We start from the raw sequence: 17097 nt of genomic DNA on the forward strand, positions 1-17097 counted from the left end.
TGAGCTGCACTGCCACGTCCCACTGCACGAGCCCAGCACAGCTGTGAGGGGCAGCAGGGCCACGAGGCACGGTGGAGCCCCATCCCGACGCGGGGCTCACCTCGGGACACGAGGCAGTGGGGGAACCAGGCACGGGAGGTGGAAGGCCCTGGGACAGCCGTCGCAGCAGATGAGCTCTCCGCCGTCCCCGCACACGGCACACTCATCCTCGTTGTCCTACCGTGGGTGGGCATACAGGGGCTCGCCACTGGGATCCGGGCATCTCCTGTCCCGTCTTTTCCCATCACAAAGCTGATCCATGGGCTGTATTTGGGGCAGGGATCTGGTGCTCCCAGGCTGTTGTAGGGCTGTGACTGTGGGGCGGCTGAGCCGCAGGCTGGCTGCAGTAGGCCAGTCGAGAGGGATATATTGGGAACACCCTGATGGCATCACTTTGTCTTTTGGGATCACCTGGTAGGGTGCTGGGTCCCGGCTCTGCGCAGGTACTGCTGGCAGGTGGCCCTGGGCGGTCACACACAGCTCCCCGCTCTGTGAAACAAGGTTCTTTGGGGACCCATCTGCTGGAAAGGAAAGGCCCCTGCTGTTGTGAGGGTTTGTGCGGCTGTAAGTGTGTGTGTTACTGAGTGGGGACTGTACGCTTTGGGGTGCCCTTGGTCGAGAAGTAGGCTTCAGGCTGCGGCTCCTGCTCCTGGCCCCCAGCTCCTCACCAGCAGCTGGGACACAGAGCTCATCCCTGGCTCTGCTGCTCGCCTTGGCACTGCCTGGAAGAGAGCAGAGCGCTGCTTCAGCATGTTCCGTCTCTGTCACTCTTGTCCATCTCTGTGGGCCTTCCCAAGGAGGGGTGCTCCTGATTTGGGGGCTGAAACTTAGTTTTTGGCAGTCTTGGGGCTGTCCCGTGCCTGCACTTATTCAGCTTCTGCGCTTGTCTGATAAGGACAGGCTTTTCCTCAATAGCCCCACAGGTGACAGGCACCACACTGATGGCACCGTGACCCCCTCTGCACTGAGGCAGCCTGGAAGCCTGTGGGCAGGGGGGCTCAGCCAGACACTAGGTTTCTACTATGGCCCCAAGATGTGCACAGGCAAACACTGCCTCATTGCTGCCCCTGGTTTGCCCGGCCCACACCTCTGCCCAGCCTGATGGCTCTGGGGCTCTCGTGGCCTCACCCAGACTGTCACCACACAACTCGGATTGCTTTGGGGAGAAATTTGTCCCCCCAGGTGCCAGGAGATTGGCACTCACCGCTGGTACGGGGTGTGCGTGCAGTATCCCCCGCGCTGTCTGGCTTCTTCACAGTCTTTGCCTTCGCCAGGAGCCCTAGTGGTGTTGGGGGGGCTGTCACCCCGGGTGATACCACAAGTGCTCCCCTATGTCTGTTCCCCACATACGTCCCACACTAGGCCTTCATACCAGGGCTGGTGGTGTGCCTAGGTGAGGGTTGTGCCACTCGGGCCCCATCCCGCTCCTCAGCTTTTCTCTTGCCTTGGGGTCTGTGTGGGGTCGGTGCCATGGAACTGGGGGACGGGCACCTGCTGCTGCACTGCTGCCCGAGGTCCACCTCTGCAATGGGGACAGAGAGGGGCACGGTCAGACCACTGCTCGTGTGCAGCCCTCAAGGGTGCTGATCCTTCCAGCCTGGCTTCCTACCTGTGGGGAAGGCGCTGTGGAGGGGCCGGAGCCGGGTGTAGCGCTCCAGGTTGTAGTCCTTGAAGAGGACAGCCCAGAAGTCACGGACGGCGGCAGCATCGCGGCCCAGCAGCCAGGTGAGCAGTGCGTGGAACGCGCGGTGGGAGCCCTCTCGCTCTGTCTGGCTCAGCGTCTCCTGCCGATGCCACCGACAGCCATGGACACACACGCGAGTGCCACCAGCCGGCCCCGGTCCTCCCAATGTGGCTGGGACCCCCCGCATGGCCTCACCTTGAAGATGTGCTCAGGGACGATGTCGTGGTCGGCAAGGCCGTGCAGCAGCGGAAAACATCATCCACCGCCATGGCGATCTCGGTGCGGTGCAGTTTCAGCAGGTGCCTCAGGTCTTTGTCCAGCCGCAGCCCGGCCATGCTGCTGCAGCCCTGCAGCCCGCCCTCACTCTTCCCTTTAATATACACCCCGGTTGCTGGAAGCTCATCAGGCTCCCGCTCGTTTCTGTACAAGGCCACGTGGCGTGGTGTCAGCCACCACTAACGGTGAAGGACACCCAGCGTCACAGTGACCACCCTGGGAAGGCTGAGGAGGGGGAATTAGGCAGATTGCTGTTACAGGCTGCCCCCACCTCCCCGTCCCTGCGGTCAGCCAGGCGTCATCCCAAAATTTCTGGACTTTCCACTGCACCTGCTCCTCTCATCCAGAAACTCAGCCCTATGTGGGAAACGGTGCCCTGCAAGTGAGGGACAACAGGAGAGCTTGCTGTGGTTACACGTCCTGCACAGCACTGCCCGCACGCGCCTGGCTTAAGCAGGGCAGCTGATGAACACCCAGAGAAGTGCTGATGCTGAAGAAAGTGCAGACATGTCTGGGTGCAGTTACTGAGGGGGAACGGTGCTGTAATGCAGCGTGTCAAAGTGACAAGTAGTGTTATGAACACACCTGGGGATTACCTGGCTGCATTCATTGCTCTGTAATTGCCTGCTATGGGAAATTGGGCAATAAAGTGATTTCACTGGAAATGCTAGGAGCCAGGGGGGCAGGGAATTGGCACTGTGTGAGCGCCTCGTGTAAAGAAGCCTGGGGTGATGTGATGTAATAGACATGGTTGCTCCATCCCAGGAGAGTCTGGGACTGCCCCAGCACAGTTTCCCTGTCTCTGCTGCAGGTGCTGTGCACAGCCATTCCTACATGCAGGGCAGCGCCTGATGCTGCTTGCATAGCCAGCGCAGAGCAAGTGGGACCAGGAATGGGACCAACAGGGAGCCATCCCCGCTGTGAGGTGCAAAGTGCTATGGGTAAGGATGTCTGTCTGTACGTACAGCACAGCTGTCCAACCTTCTGGCTTGTTTGGGCTGTGTTGATTGAATGGGAATTGTTTTGGCCTGCATATAAAATGTATATTAATGTATATATGTAACAAAACTTATTTATTTTTTTAATTAAAAAACAGAGCAACAAAGACATAAATCTAGCGGGGTGTTTGATCTTGTGGAGCTAATGCCTCAGCCTGGCCCCATGGTTGCCCTTCCCAGTGAGCTCTCGCAGTGTTCATCAGAGAATTTTGGTGAAATATTAATCTTCCTGTGCTTCATCCTTGGCAATAATCATTCAGGAACATTCATACTGCCAAAAAGCAATGACCTTGTTGTGAATCAGGGGATATTTCTCTTATTTTCCTTTGTAAGAGAGGGCTTATGGAAATCTGGGAAAAAGACCTGACAGATTTTTTCTTTGAGTTGAATGTCTGATTGCAACTCTACATATTCCATCTGAATATTCACATGTAATGTCTTTATTTCAACTGAAACTGGAGTTACAAATATTAAAAATTTTTTTTGAACTCTTGAAACCTATTCCCAAATCCCTTTATTGCAACAGAACGTACGGATGCGTATTTTTTGCTGTTCACAGGCTGCTTAGCCAGTGGATCACAATGCATGAAGTGCATTGCCATCAGTTGGGTTTGCCACGATTTGTGTCATTTAAAAAGCTGTTACTGTCTGAAACAGCACAGGTGAGTTCATTTTCACCTTGAAGACACGTGCTTAGCTCCTTTAAATGAGTGGTCAAACCACTAAAAATGCTGAATATGTGACCATTATCTGCCCTCATGCTGTGGTGCAAATTCCCCTTTGGGGAATTTCATAAAGTGTTTGATTTCACTTCAACAAATCATAATATCATTTCTGCATTTTACCCCCACTCAGTCACCTTCCTTCCTTCTGCAATGATGTCCCCACAGTCAGCATCCATTCTTTGAATGGTCTCCTGGAACTGGCCATGATTCAGTCCCTTGGGCTTTATGAACTTCACAGCTTTGATGGCAATTTGCACAGTGTTACCCGTCTTTAAAGCTTTTGCACACAAATTTTCTGGACATGCAATGCTGTGATGTTTCATCAAACTGACAGCGGTTTCTTTATCTCCTATTAACTGTGTAAGTCCCTGGCTGTTTTCTTTTCACCAACCATTGCAGGGCACCAACAGGAGCTGCACCAGATATGCTGACAAAGGTGGAAGAGAAACGCTTTTTAATGTAATTTTTTACTGCTTCATACAAATCAAGAGATTGAGTTGTGTCTTCAGTGGCACCAAAGTTGTTACTTCAGTGATACTGTATTTGTTATTAGTTGGTCCAGGGAAAGCGGCAAGTTGAGCCGTATCTGCAGCATGAGTACTTTCATCTATTGCCAAAGCAAAACATTAGAAACCAGCAGCTTTACGTTCCAAATTTCCTTAGATAGATTTTCCTGTTTCTTCAGTTCACCTGGCCAGTCAGGTGGGACAAACTGATGTTAGAGAAATCCCTTTTCTTAATCAGGACACCCTGTATGGCAAGCACGGCAGATACATCATTAATAAACAGTCAATGGTTAGAGATTTTTTGCAGTCAGTTTTGCTACCACATCTCCAGCTTTTGTAACCAAGCCCATTTGAGTTTTAATTTTTTTTTAAAGATATGGAGTTGAGGTGGCAGACTTTTTTTCAGTTCAGCTGTTCTGTCTTTACAAAGCTTTCCTCGATACGCATCGAATCTGGCAGCACATTTCTGCATAATGCCTTTTCAGATTTCAATCTTTGGAAGCTGGCACGATTTCCTTGTAAATTAAGCACACTGCTGTATTATTTGTCAGCACAAACGATGTGCCCTCCTGGTGTCCCAGGACAGAGCCACGATGGCACAGCAGTGCTGTGAGCGGCGCTGGGCTGTTTGTAGGTCACAGGTCGGATGCGCTGAACTGCAGCATGGCTCTGGTGGCTACAAAGCCCTGCCAGCAGATGGTGGCTGCTGTCCAGAAACTTGAGAATAACAAGAAGACAACACTGTCAGCAAGGACAGGAAATACCCTCATCCATTTCTGGGTAGTAACATTCACCTGAAGAAACTCTTTCCCAAAGCTCTTCTCAGGATTTAAAGTGGTGTTTTTCCCTTGGAGGCCCTGGCAGCTGTAGCATGAGAGTCAGGCCAGTACTGCTTCCCTGTGTCCCACCTTGCACTCTCACAGTCTGTCACCTTCAGCCCACGTTAAGCTGCCCAGCACCTCCAAGACAAGGCTGTGACACAACTGCAGGGGCAGCTCTCGCACCCACAGCTACAAAGAGGTGCTCCCTCCTGCATGGGTGCAGCCAAGCACAGCTGAGAGCTGTGTGCCCACAGCGCTTTGCTTGCTGAGCTTGACCGGACTTGTTTTGAATTCCAACTTTGTGACTGCACCTGTGCTTTGAATCACAGACAGATTGTTTTCCACATCCAGCCAGCTCAGCAGTGCAGTAATTTGCATTTTAGCTGCTTTTTTTGGTGTTCCTTCCCCTCTCTGAGATGCTAGGCAAGAGGCAGAGCAGGGGCTGCCAAGCACCATACGAAGAGGCATGTACTTACTGGGAGATGGGATGGTTATTTCTGTAACACCTTGCTTAGAGCAGACCTTGGCAGTTCAAAGGCCATGAAAGGTCAGCTGTCGCTTGCAGAGAGGAGTCAGACACTCCCTGGGGCTGGCAGCAGCCCTGCTTGGCTCTGCGGGCTAGAGGCTGGCACGCGGCAGAGGCTGGTCACACTCAGGTTTCAGGATGTCCTTTTCGCAGTGCTCCTCCTGCAAAAATCAAAGCACAAGTTTTAAGGCAGGGGAGCACCGTTCTATGTGCCATCCAGCTGCGGCTGCTGACAATGTTTTCCACAAGCACCCAGTTAAATTGGCACCTCTGCATCCATCAGGATTCCTTGCAGCTCCTGGGTGCATCTCCAGTCCCTCCTCCCATGAAAAGCTGGTGAGGTAAAGGAGCCATTTTCACCATTTCTTCCTTCCCCATTTCCTTTCTGAGGTCCTGCAAAGCATTTCCCCCGCGTGTCTTTCAGTCACCGCCTGCCCTGCACTCATCTTAGAATCCCCTCAACACGTCCCTGAATCACAGTCAGGAGAGCAGGCAGAAAGGGGAACCTACACAGAGGGTAAGACCATGAGATCACTGCCAGGAAGGAGGGGCTCTCTGATACCGATCTCTCAGTGCCTGAAGCACACAGACAGCCAAAGTGAAACGCTGCCACCAGGTGCAAAAATTTCAGCCCTCTCCTCTTACCTTCTGCTGCTGCTGCGGGACTCCGACACTTTTGGGAAACAGGCTCCACGTGGGGCTTCTAGACTCTCCTCCTATCTCTAGAGGCTTGCCTACTGCTGCCCTGTGCAGTCCAGATGAAAGCAGGTCCACCTGCTTGCTTTGCAGCTGCTCCTGCAAGAGCCTGGTAGGGAGAGTGCAGCAGAGATTTATTTCAGCTTCAGTTTCCTCTTTCCTCCCCCTTTAGAAAGAAGAAACAAAAGCCCAGAAGTATGTTATATTAATTTATTTGGGACACACCAAAAAAGGAAAGTCAACAACCGTTAACGTACAAAAGTACAGAATCCTGGGACAAGATTTACTGTCCTGATTAAAAAGGCACCATGGTCCCAATGAAGAGTAATCAGAATACATCATTATAGAAATCTTCCCCCTGTTGCAGCAGAAACAGAGCCAGGCTTTGGCTCTATCCACAGTCAAACCCAGTTAAGAAACAAACATGATTTAAATGCAATAAACACTGCTCAGCCTGTACAAGATGTCATGAAACGAATCACAGCCTACAAGACGGTCTTTTTTTTCTCTCTGAAAACAGCTAAGGTGACAAACAAGTGGATCACTGAGGAAGACAGCAGACTTCTGACTTCTTCACCTCGGCGTTCTGTAAGACACGTCAGTTGAACTGAAACTGGCAGGCTGAGCATGGGGCTTCTGAATGCAATGCAGTTCCCTGTGGTATACGGGAAGTCAGATTTGACAACCTTAAATTCCCTGAATCCCTGAAAATCGTAAAGCACTACACAGCTGTGTTCCGTATTCTGTTCAGCCCTGTCGGGTTTACTTTACACATTAGCAATTATAACATCAGCTATATCTGTAATACAAAGGGGGGTTTACAGCAGTTATTTAAAAAATTCTAATTCTGCGAGGTCCGAGCTTGGCTATATTCCCTGCTGAAACAGAGCTGCTGGTGTAGAAGCCCAGTGAGAGGCTAGAGTCCAGCATCTCAGGGCCGGAAGGCAAATAGTTTCAACGTGACATAATTTGCAAGGGGAAGTCAGTGAAGCACGTCAGAGAGGAGAGGGCTGCAATCTCTCAAGCAGAGGAGGCTGAGGGGTGCTGCAGAACGCGGGTACATGCTATCAAACCTGTAGCGACACTAAAGTGATGCAGAATACATGGAGTTCACTAAATATTTTGGAGCAACTTACCAAGAACTCGTCAGACACACAATAAGGATCCCGGCAATTACTAACGAGCAAGTTCACTGGGAAGCTGATGCACTGCTCAGAGCCGGGCAGATCCGTCCTCAGGAGGAGGGACAAGGTGGATGCAGCTGGAGCCTGACTACGCAGCGGGGCCAAAGGCTGCTGCTGCCTCCTCTGCTTCCTAGCTCTGCTGCACCTAAATTTCAACAGCAGCTTGATTTGTGTTTCATTCCTCCTTTGGCATAGGACTTCAAAGCGGTCCAAGAACCGTTTCATCAAAGTAACAGGAACTGTCAAAATTATTTGTACATGCATTTATTGTTAAAGGAAGCAAAAGCTAAAGAATGAAACAGTGCGAGTTAATAATCAGTAAAATGATATGCAGGACATTGAGGAAAGAAATGGGGTAAAGCTGAGATACTGGAGTGGGGAAATGTTCACACTGAAAGGTAAATTTGAAAACCAGGCAAGTTTGAGCTCTTTCTATCAGAGTGTTTCTGAGGACAGAGACTTGCTGCTTTTTTTTGTTTGTTTGTTTTTTAAATGTAATCTGGCAAGGTCTGGGAATCTCAGCAGGGAGACCCTCCAGTGCTGGGTTTTGTACAAATTCAACTCTCGTACTTAAAAACCAGTAAAGCAACCGTAACTAAAAACAGCAGATACCCTCGTACTGCATATATCTAAAACCAGACATGTCACTGCTTAAGATACACATGGGCAAGAGGATTATACTTCTCTCAAATAAACTCTTGGTGGAAAACTACCATTTCCACTCTGCTGGTCAGCACGTACCTACAGGGGATGGAAAAGCAAGTCCAAATTAAGGAGCCTTTTTGCTGCAAATACCACAGCTACACACGGGAAGATTGCTTCTTCCCTATATCCTAAGACGCCAGGATAATATTTTATAAAGTTTTTCCCATATTAAACTAAATAATGCAATTTGCATCTTTTCCTCTATCTTAATACCACCCCCCTCTCCCCAGGAAGATAAAACTATCAGTTCATTTAGGATTCACATCTCTGATCCTAGCTTAAAGATTTTTATATTAAAACTCATTCAATTGCAGGAAGGTTTATCCTGATCAAGGAAACGTCGTCAACATAGAATCCAGTATAAAATATTCAGAATCATCAATGTTTTTACAGCCAAAGCACTCAGACAGCTCCTGATCTCTCTTCTCCTCCTCAAGAAGGAGAGCAATCCCTTTATGAAGTCACAGGACGCCTCTCTGGGACTGAGTAATACACATGAAAACTAGCTTCCTTCCTTGCAGAAATGCCAATTCTGCTGAAAGGGGCTGAGCGACCTTGCCTCCCACTGAAATCAGCAGGAGTTAGGGCTTTTCAGCACATTAATTTTCCATCAGCAACAAGTCCAAGTTATTTCCCTGCAGTAAACTGGAGTCCTGTTAGGCCACCACTGGCTCAGAAATGGTGAGAGACTTCCAAAAACCCACTGATGTAGACAAGACCTTGGAAGAAGAGGCTTACACGCTATATAAACTGAGATCGTCTGCTACGTTTGAGCCTTCGCACCGTGAGCTGATGATTACTTATCCTTCCAAGTTCATGTGTTTTAGTCCTTGCCGCCGCTGCTGTCCCAGCGTTCCTGCCCGGATGTTCCTGAGCTCTGGCTGGGGATCTCAAACAATCGCTTCCAATTGATTGTGGGATTTCAAACTTGCCTAACGTGTGTATTGCCACCCTGTACTCCAGCAGCTCTGCTTGCTGACCACGGCATACACTAGCAGTTTTCTACCTTCTCCACAGTCTCGTAGAACCCAGGCCTAACTCTCCTGATGCTCATCCGTATATGCTGGCACTCCAGGGGCATGGCATCGCTGGCAGGAGTCGCGGCACCGGCCGCCCACGCCGTGCACCGGCGCTTCCTTCTGCCCCTCAGCGAGAAGGCTGGAGCCCCGCCGTTCTCCTCCTCCACAGGATAGACCTCATCCACGCTCGTGCCTTCATCCAACTGCTCCTCGGTTTTGTACGTCGTTCCCTTCGCTTTGTTGCCTTCCTTCTCTTCCCTGGCGAGCTTTCTGAAGTGCTCCAGACACTGTATCTTTTGTCTTCTTTCCATCATTTTCAGCTCCTGCTTGTCTGTGAAGTCTTCATAGTACATTTTTCTTTCGCTTCTTTGATCTTCAAGAAACTTCAACTCGATGCCAGTCATTTTTATCCCGCTGCATTCCTCCAGCTTATTTCTCATGTGCGTGTCTGTACAAAAGATGTCAAAGAGCTTCTCAGAACTCTCGTTGAATTTGTCCGCTCTCTCTGTGTAAGCCTGGTTCTGCCTCTGCTTTCTGGTCTGGTACAATCTGGTAAACTCCTCGTACATTTTGAGGATAAGTTTCTTTATGCTTTGCGTTCCGATGGTATGCAAGTTGCAAACCAACCAGTGCTCTTGCAGGTGCTCTGCAAGCAGCTGAGCCGCATCCTCTTTGGACCGCTGGGCCTGGCCAGCTCTTTTGGGCTGCAACAGGTATAGCATGTTCTGAACCACATCCTTCTTCGTCGGCAGGATTCCCTGGGTGAAGCCTGAAGACTCAACATACTCAACAGTTCCCAGAGTCTTTCGTGCCTTCACCTCGGTATCCAGTGATTCCATCACTGCGTTCGTCTCGGAGTTACGACATAACCTGAAAGACAGCGATCGAAGACAAGCACGTGAGATGAGGCCTTTTTTACCGCAGCGGAGGAAAACAGATGAGGAAAGGCGCTCAGACCAATGAGATCGGGGATTTGCCGTCGCGCCCGACGCAGTTGGATGGCCGCCGCGGTAGCCCGGCCCATCTCCCTGCCTGCTCACCGCGGCTCTCGCTCTTCCGCGCGGCGTGTAAAGTCTAACAGAGCGCGTTTGTTTACGTTAATTACGCTTAATACTGTAAACGGCAGCAAACCGAGGCCGCCCGGGGCTCGGGGCTCGGGGCTCGCTCCCGCTCGCTCCCGGCTCCTCGCTCCCGTCGCGGCGGGGCATCGCGCTCCGCCCGGCCGCCCGCGCGCTGACTGGCACTTTTCCCGGCCGCGCAGGAAGCCGGCCCGGCCCGGCCCCGGGGCCCGCATAGCCTCGAGGCGCGGCCCGCCCGACCCCGAGCCCGCCCCGCGGCGCTCCGCCGGCTCCCCGGGCCGATCGGATCGCGGTCCTGGCGGGGACGCGAGGCGGGCGGCGGGGGCGCGGGGCCGGACCCCCCCCCCCCCCACGCGTCGCGTCCCGGGGCCCCGCGGCGCTGAGTCACGGCGCGGCGCCGAGCGGCGGCCCCCGGGCGTCTCCCGCGACGTCCCGCCCGTCCCGTCCGAGGCCCGCCGCGTCCGTGGCCCCGCGTGGGGGTCCGCTCGGCCGGCGCGCCCTGCCCCCGGCCCGCCCGGCCCCTCCCCTCCCCGGGGCTCACCGCCATCTTGGAGGGGGGTCCCCGGAGCCTGCGCAGGAGAGAGCGTGGAGAACGCGCCGAGGTTGCCGCCGCCATCTTGGAGAGGGGCAGCGCCGCGGCCGCTCCCGCCCGCCCTTTCCCGGAAGGTCCTCCCTCGCCGCGCGCGCCTCCCCGGATCGGCGGCGGAAGTGCGCGGTGCGTGGCGGCCGCCCCTTCCTCTCGGCTCGGCGGCGGCGGCGGCGCGCGCGGAATGGAGCGCGCGGGAGGAGGGAGCGGCACGAGAGAGTGAGCGCGCGACCTCGCCCCGCCCACGGCGCCCCTCGGCGGAAGGGGCCGGGGGGTGGGGGGTGGGGGTCCCGCGCGGCGCCGTCCTCGGCCGATTGGCCGCGAGGCGCGCGCCGCTTGCCGGGGGCCAATGGGGGCTCCGCAGGTTTTGGAGCCCTCGGCCAATGGGGGCGGGCGCCGTGCCGGGCGCGAAAACGGAGTGCGCCGATTCGCTGCTGCGCGGGCGTTCCTCTCGGGCGGCCAATGGGGTTGATCGGCGGGAGGGGCGGCGCCGTTGCTGCAGGCGGGCGCCATTGCTGCGGGTGAGGCGTGAGGAGTTGAGGGGTGGGGAAGCGGAGGGGAGGTCCGGAGCCGAGCGAGTTCCTTTCCGTTACGAGGTGAGGGCGGCGATGGGTGCCGAGATGGAACAGCCGGGAGAGGTGGCGGGCTCCGCCGGCGGCAGGGTGTACCTGGACCACAACGCTACCACCCCGCTGGCCCCGGAGGTCGCGCAGGCCGTGGACGAGGCGGCTCGTCGGGCCTGGGGCAACCCCAGCAGCTCCCACCCTGCAGGTAAGGCGGAGGGGCGGCGGTCGGGCCGGGCGCGGGGCCGTGGGAGGTGGAGCTGCCGGGCTGTGTCCCGCAGGCAAGAACGCCAAGGAGCTCATCGAGAGCGCCCGGGAGAGCATGGCGAGGCTGGTGGGGGGCCGGCCCGAGGACATCATCTTCACCTCGGGGGGCACAGAGGTGAGGGCATATGGTGGCGAATGGCCACCGTCTCTGTGCGGAGGGCATGGGGAGAAAGGGTGCCGCGCGACCCTTGGGTCTTAATTCTCCCCTCTCTCCTTCTTAGGCTAACAACATGGTCATCCACACGGCCCTCAGGTACTTCCGAGAGAGCCAAGGGCAGGGCCGTGCCGTGCCGCACGTCGTGACATCCAACGTGGAGCATGACTCCATCCGCCTGCCGCTGGAGCAGTTGGTGAAGGAGAGCCTGGCGGGTGAGAGGGGTGCTGGGAGGGGGCAGGGAGGGATGGGATTGTGGATATTTGGCCACAGCTGCCCTGAAATGGCACAAACTCCTGACACGTGCCCACATTCCTGCAAGCTGGGCATGGTAGCTGGCTGGTATTAGACACTGCTGACCCAAGAGCTGCAGGACTCTGTCTGTATGCCAGCTGCCCGCACAGCCCTTCTGCTCTTCATTAGTGTTTGGGCAGCACTGAGGGGCTTCTCAGCAAACCTGGGGACTTGTTTCTTATCTTGCAGAAACCACCTTTGTGCCGGTGTCCCCACGAAGCGGGCAGGCCGAAGTAGATGATGTTCTTGCGGCAGTGCGGCACACCACCTGCCTAGTTACCATCATGTTGGCCAATAATGAGACAGGGGTCATCATGGTGAGTCTCTGGGTAGCAAGTGGGATGGGATGCAGCCAAGAAGGTGTTCGGGAGACATCCTTGTAAGAAGGTGTTTAATAAGACAGAGGAAGTGGTTCCTCTGATGCGGACTCCCTTCCTGTCAGCCTGTTGCAGAGCTGAGTCAGCGCATCCGTGCCCTCAACCAGAGGAGAGCGGCGGAGGGGCTGCCCAGGATCCTGGTGCACACGGATGCAGCACAGATGATTGGCAAGGGGCGCGTGGATGTGCAGGAGCTGGGGGTGGATTACCTCACTGTTGTGGGGCACAAGGTACAGCTTTGCTCATGAGGCTCAGACACCACTTGTGTTTGTGGATGTCTCTGGTCAGCCCAGGGCAACTAGCAGAATGTTGCTGGGAAAGCACTGTGGGGCACAGCTGTGGGTTTCCAAATCTCCCAGATGCTGAGATCCCAGGAAATCACCCAGCAGCTGAGCAAAGCTGGCTGGCAGGGATCATGCTGGTCAGGGAGATCTGCCTGGAAGGGAAAGTAGGAGGTGACTGAGGGCTGAGGACAGCTCTGTGGGGCACTCAGTTTGCTTTAGGCAGCTGTCTGTCACCGGGGCATCTGGCACTGTGTCTGCAGGGTCAATGTGATTTTTCGGTTTTGTTTTTTTACCTGCAGTTCTATGGCCCACGGATTGGCACACTGTATGTGCGTGGTCCTGGCACCACCACCCCACTGCACCCCATATTCTTTGGAGGTGGGCAAGAAAGGAATTTCCGACCAGGGTAATGTGGCTATTCACTGGCAAAATTGCACTGGGCTGCTCAGCCTGAGCTGAGGTGTCAGCACTATCATTTCCGTCCCTGGGCTGGGGAGATGGTTGGTGGTGGGAGCTTCAAGTGCAGGCTTTGCATAGGTGGAGTAACAGGCTGAGCTGTCCCCTTCCCAGCTGTATCAGAGAGCTCCCTGTGGTGAGGGGTCCCATATGGGGAGGGTTTGTGTCCTGAGACTGGAGAGTGGACTAGAAGGTCCAGGTAGATAAGTCACTGCTCACTCTTCTTTTCCAGCACTGAGAACACCCCGATGATTGCTGGCCTTGGCAAGGTGAGTTGGAGATAGGTGAGAGGTTCCTCGTGGTTGCTGCCTGGCAAAGCCAGCATGGACACAGCCTGCTGCACTCCTCAGTCTTTAAAAATGACATACTGAGTGCAAGAGGACAGTTGAACTCCAGGAAAATGAGATGGGAGTTTCTGGTGCCAGCCTAAGGAGCTGCTTCAAAGTACACCCTGCAGACTTTGCCCTGCAGACTCCCTAGCAGTGGGGCAGTCACAGCTAATGCTGCACGGGGCACTGAGCGCCTATTGGGAGACAGGAGAAGTGGCAATTGCAGAGGTGGTTCTTGGGCTGCAGTTGCACGCTTGGGGGCTGCATGTGGAGGGAGTTGTTTAAAGGTTACTGACAGAACCTATCTGTGTCTTTTCAGGCCGCAGAGCTGGTGAGCAGGAACTGGGAGGCCTATGAGGCCCACATGCGGGATGTTCGGGACTACCTGGAGGCCAGGCTAGAGGTGAGCAGATCTGGCTCCGGTTGTTTCTCCCCTTCCTGGATCTCAGCCTGCAGAGGCAGAGCCCTGGGTTGAAGCAAGTATGTCCTTCTGGCTCAGCCAGGACGCAGCTGCTCATGTTCTCATAGCCCTCTGACTTCTCCAGGCATCCTTTGGGAAGATGAGGATCCACTTCAACAGCCGGTTTACAGGCTCCAAGCGACTCTGCAACACCTGCAATGTCTCTATCTTGGGCTCAGGTCTTCAAGGTACCTGTGTTCATATGTCTCCTTTGTCCAACTTCCCCACTGTGCTGCAGCATGCTGCATGCTTGAGACCCGTGGGAGCTCAGCCATGGCTTGGGCAGAGAGTCTCAGGGGGAGAATGGGCACTGAGAGATTTGTGCTCGTGTGTCTTGCAGGGCACAGGGTGCTGTCTCACTGCAAGATCCTTCTCGCCAGTGTTGGGGCTGCCTGCCATTCTGAGAAAGGAGATCGGTAAGCAGCTGGCCCTAGCAGGGCATCTTTTCATAGGGTAGAGGGTGGGAGGGAGGGAGATAAGGCAGGGGAAGAGACTGTGGGTGGCTGTTGGCATCACTGCCCTGCAGCAAAGTGAGTGCAAAGCTTTCTAGAGAGGCTGAAGGAGGCGAAGGAGGTCATTGCAGGAACCACAGCTGGAACGCATGACTGCTGCTGGTGATGCAGCTGAGATTGGAAGTGCTCCTCAGTGCCTGGCGCTGCCGTAGTAGAATCTGCCTTATGTCTGTGTGGGTCTGGCTCACCCACTCAAGCCCTTATTGGGTCTCCAAGAGACTCCTTTGGTTGCATATGGGACACCAAGTCCTTTTGGGCTGATGTAGAGCAATGCCATCTGGAATTGCCAGTCCATGGCGACACTGGGGAGCTTCATTCTTGGAGGAGAAAAGCCAGATCTGCCACAGGGAAACAAGCTGTGTGGAGCAGATGCCTTTTCCTGGAGTGCATCTGTACAGACGTGCTCCTTATTCAGGCTCTGCGAGGCTGTCTGGTGATGCGTTTTCTTGGTTTTCAAATTAAACCCACTCACCTCCACTTTTGTTTCAGGCCCTCCTCGATTCTGCTGAGCTGTGGGATCCCCTGCGATGTGGCGCAGAACGCCTTGCGGCTGAGTGTGGGACGAGACACCACCCGCGCGGACGTGGACCTGGTTGTGCAGGACCTTGTGCAGGCTGTGGCACAGCTTGGCAAGGACCAAGCCTCATAGGCCCCAGGAGTCACTCCTTGCCTTCACCCAGGTTCTTGGGGTAGGATTGTGCTCTGCTTCACTCCTGGCTGCTGGCTGTGGCAACCCCTTTTATGCTGGTTGTACAGGGGCAGGATGGTGACCAAACTAATAGCAAGTCTTTGCTAACAGGATTTGCTCCTCCAGTCTTATGTCCAATCCTCTAACTCCATGGCTGCAGACTGAGTCAATTTGGAATCGGGATTTGGCAGGAATAACCTTCTGCCTGATAGCCCAGCCAAACTGACACAGCCTCCGGCTTGGGATCACTGATTCAACATTGTGGAAGTGGTGGCTGGAGGAGGAAGCAAGATAGTCTGTTTCAGCAGCAGTGTGCTCTCAGGTCTGCTTAGCTGTCTGTTGCCTTGCACTCGCAGTGATTGCAGTATGGCTGGTTTGCCTCCACAGTGTGTGCTGCCTTAGCAGAAAAGCTTGCAAGCACGTGCTGGTGGCAGCAGGGGCTGTGCTGAGGAGATGGCTTTGCTAATTTGGGGCTGGAGCAGCTCATCTAGTTCTTGCTGAGGACTCTGTTGTCTTTATTGCATGGTGCAGACCTATTTTGGGAGCATCGCTATCAGGCATTCCTTGCTTGCCAGCACATTTCTGCATGTGTCAAAGAGTCTCAGAGCTTGGCTGCCTCCAGAGCATAACAGGTGTGGAAGCCAAAGGAGCTGAAGGCTTTTGCACTGGTTGCTTTCCACAAAGGAAGCTGTCCTGCTGTCTGATCGCTGAGAGAAAGAAAGACCATCTGTCCCAAGGAGAAATGAGTTTATAGCGACACAGCAGGAGGCCGGGCTTGGGTACTGCACTGCCCCTGCCAAGAGCCATAAGCCACAAAAATTTTCTGGCTGGGAAAGTGTTGGGTATTGCTTTCCCAGCACTGTATTGCATTTCTTGCTCCCTGTCCTTCCTACAGTGGGCAGAGCTCCTGTTGCTGGCTCCACGTGCTCTGAAAAGAAGTGGCTGTTGCAGGTGCCCTAAAGTGTGCCAGTGCCCGAGGAAACGTGTCACCCCTGCGTGGCCAAGGCAGTTCTGACATTAGGAGGACATGGGTGTCAAATGCATTGGGAGTGCTGCAGCTGGGCTGACTGATTTCTGGGAAACTGGTCTTCTGATATTCATAGGAATAAAAGCGATTGCCACTGCTGTGGCATTTTCCCATGTAAAATGTATTTTCCCTGGTGTTTTGGGGGAAGCTGGACTGGTTGTGGTCGTAAGAGGGATGGTTTTTCCCTCTGAAAACACTGGTGTCCCAGAACCGCCGCAGGCGCAGTCTGCTGGCACGGGGAGGTGTCTGCTGATCCTGGCTGCAATGCAGCCCTAACCCCAGGGCTCCCCATCTGCTGTCAGCTGGCAGGGCTCACAACCAGCAGTGCTGAGGAGTGGGCAGGGAGGGGGCAGTGGGGGGACCCTGATCACTCCTTGCTGCTGGTGTCGCCCCTGAGCAGGAAAACACAGGGGAGCAATAGTGACATACTGGGATATTTTCAGAGGCCAAAGTGTCCTGGGACTGCTTAGGAACTATGGTAAGAACAAAGCCTTCAACTTCTCGTCTTCTAGTTTCCTTCTGGGCTTATTCCAACGGGATCAATTGCACCTCTGAGTGGCCGAACAGCTCTCAACTTGGAACGTTTTCCTGTTTCAGATGTCAGCCACAGCATGCCCTCAGCCAAACCACTTCTCAAGTCCTTGTCTCAGCTCTAGACAGCAACTGGGTTCATCACACAGATGCCAATCCAAGTCTCAGCACTGCACCCCTTGCCAGGGAGACAACTTGAGGGTGTGGGGGGAGGTTATTACTCATGGCACTATGATGGTCAGGGTGTGCTGAATTCATGGTACAGCATGCCTGCCACCTGCCTTTCAGTTGCTTCCCAGATATCCTCGATA

At 54.2% G+C, this 17097-nt stretch overlaps 3 protein-coding genes across 3 annotated transcripts in view; 1 reads left to right on the plus strand and 2 right to left on the minus strand.

Moving 5' to 3' along the window:
• LOC306949860 (autoimmune regulator-like) overlaps positions 1 to 2058 on the minus strand; it is a gene marked incomplete at both ends in the record, with an annotated part of 3346 nt that extends 1288 nt beyond the window's left edge. The window contains 7 exon segments of the mRNA XM_079539909.1: positions 101 to 216; positions 637 to 761; positions 1244 to 1318; positions 1412 to 1561; positions 1649 to 1823; positions 1919 to 1977; positions 1980 to 2058. Of these exon segments, the coding sequence (XP_079396035.1) occupies positions 101 to 216; positions 637 to 761; positions 1244 to 1318; positions 1412 to 1561; positions 1649 to 1823; positions 1919 to 1977; positions 1980 to 2058 (779 nt within the window).
• Positions 2059 to 9151: 7093 nt separating this feature from the next.
• Positions 9152 to 10018, minus strand: LOC306949943 (uncharacterized protein; the record flags this gene model as incomplete). The annotated part of the gene is made up of 1 exon (XM_079540002.1): positions 9152 to 10018. The coding sequence occupies one exon, from the start codon at positions 10016 to 10018 to the stop codon at positions 9152 to 9154; it is 867 nt and encodes a 288-aa protein (XP_079396128.1).
• Positions 10019 to 11452: 1434 nt separating this feature from the next.
• On the plus strand, positions 11453 to 16146 carry SCLY (selenocysteine lyase; the record flags this gene model as incomplete). The annotated part of the gene is made up of 12 exons (XM_079540045.1): positions 11453 to 11615; positions 11689 to 11789; positions 11896 to 12043; positions 12312 to 12439; positions 12565 to 12729; positions 13083 to 13189; positions 13472 to 13508; positions 13888 to 13971; positions 14114 to 14216; positions 14369 to 14444; positions 15030 to 15229; positions 16124 to 16146. The coding sequence occupies 11 exons, from the start codon at positions 11453 to 11455 to the stop codon at positions 15187 to 15189; spliced, it is 1272 nt and encodes a 423-aa protein (XP_079396171.1). The 3' UTR covers positions 15190 to 15229; positions 16124 to 16146.
• Between the last annotated feature and the right edge of the window lie 951 nt (positions 16147 to 17097).

The sequence above is a fragment of the Tetrao urogallus genome (assembly GCF_951394365.1).
Source record: "Tetrao urogallus genome assembly, chromosome: 9".
Classification (NCBI taxonomy): Eukaryota; Metazoa; Chordata; class Aves; order Galliformes; family Phasianidae; genus Tetrao; species Tetrao urogallus.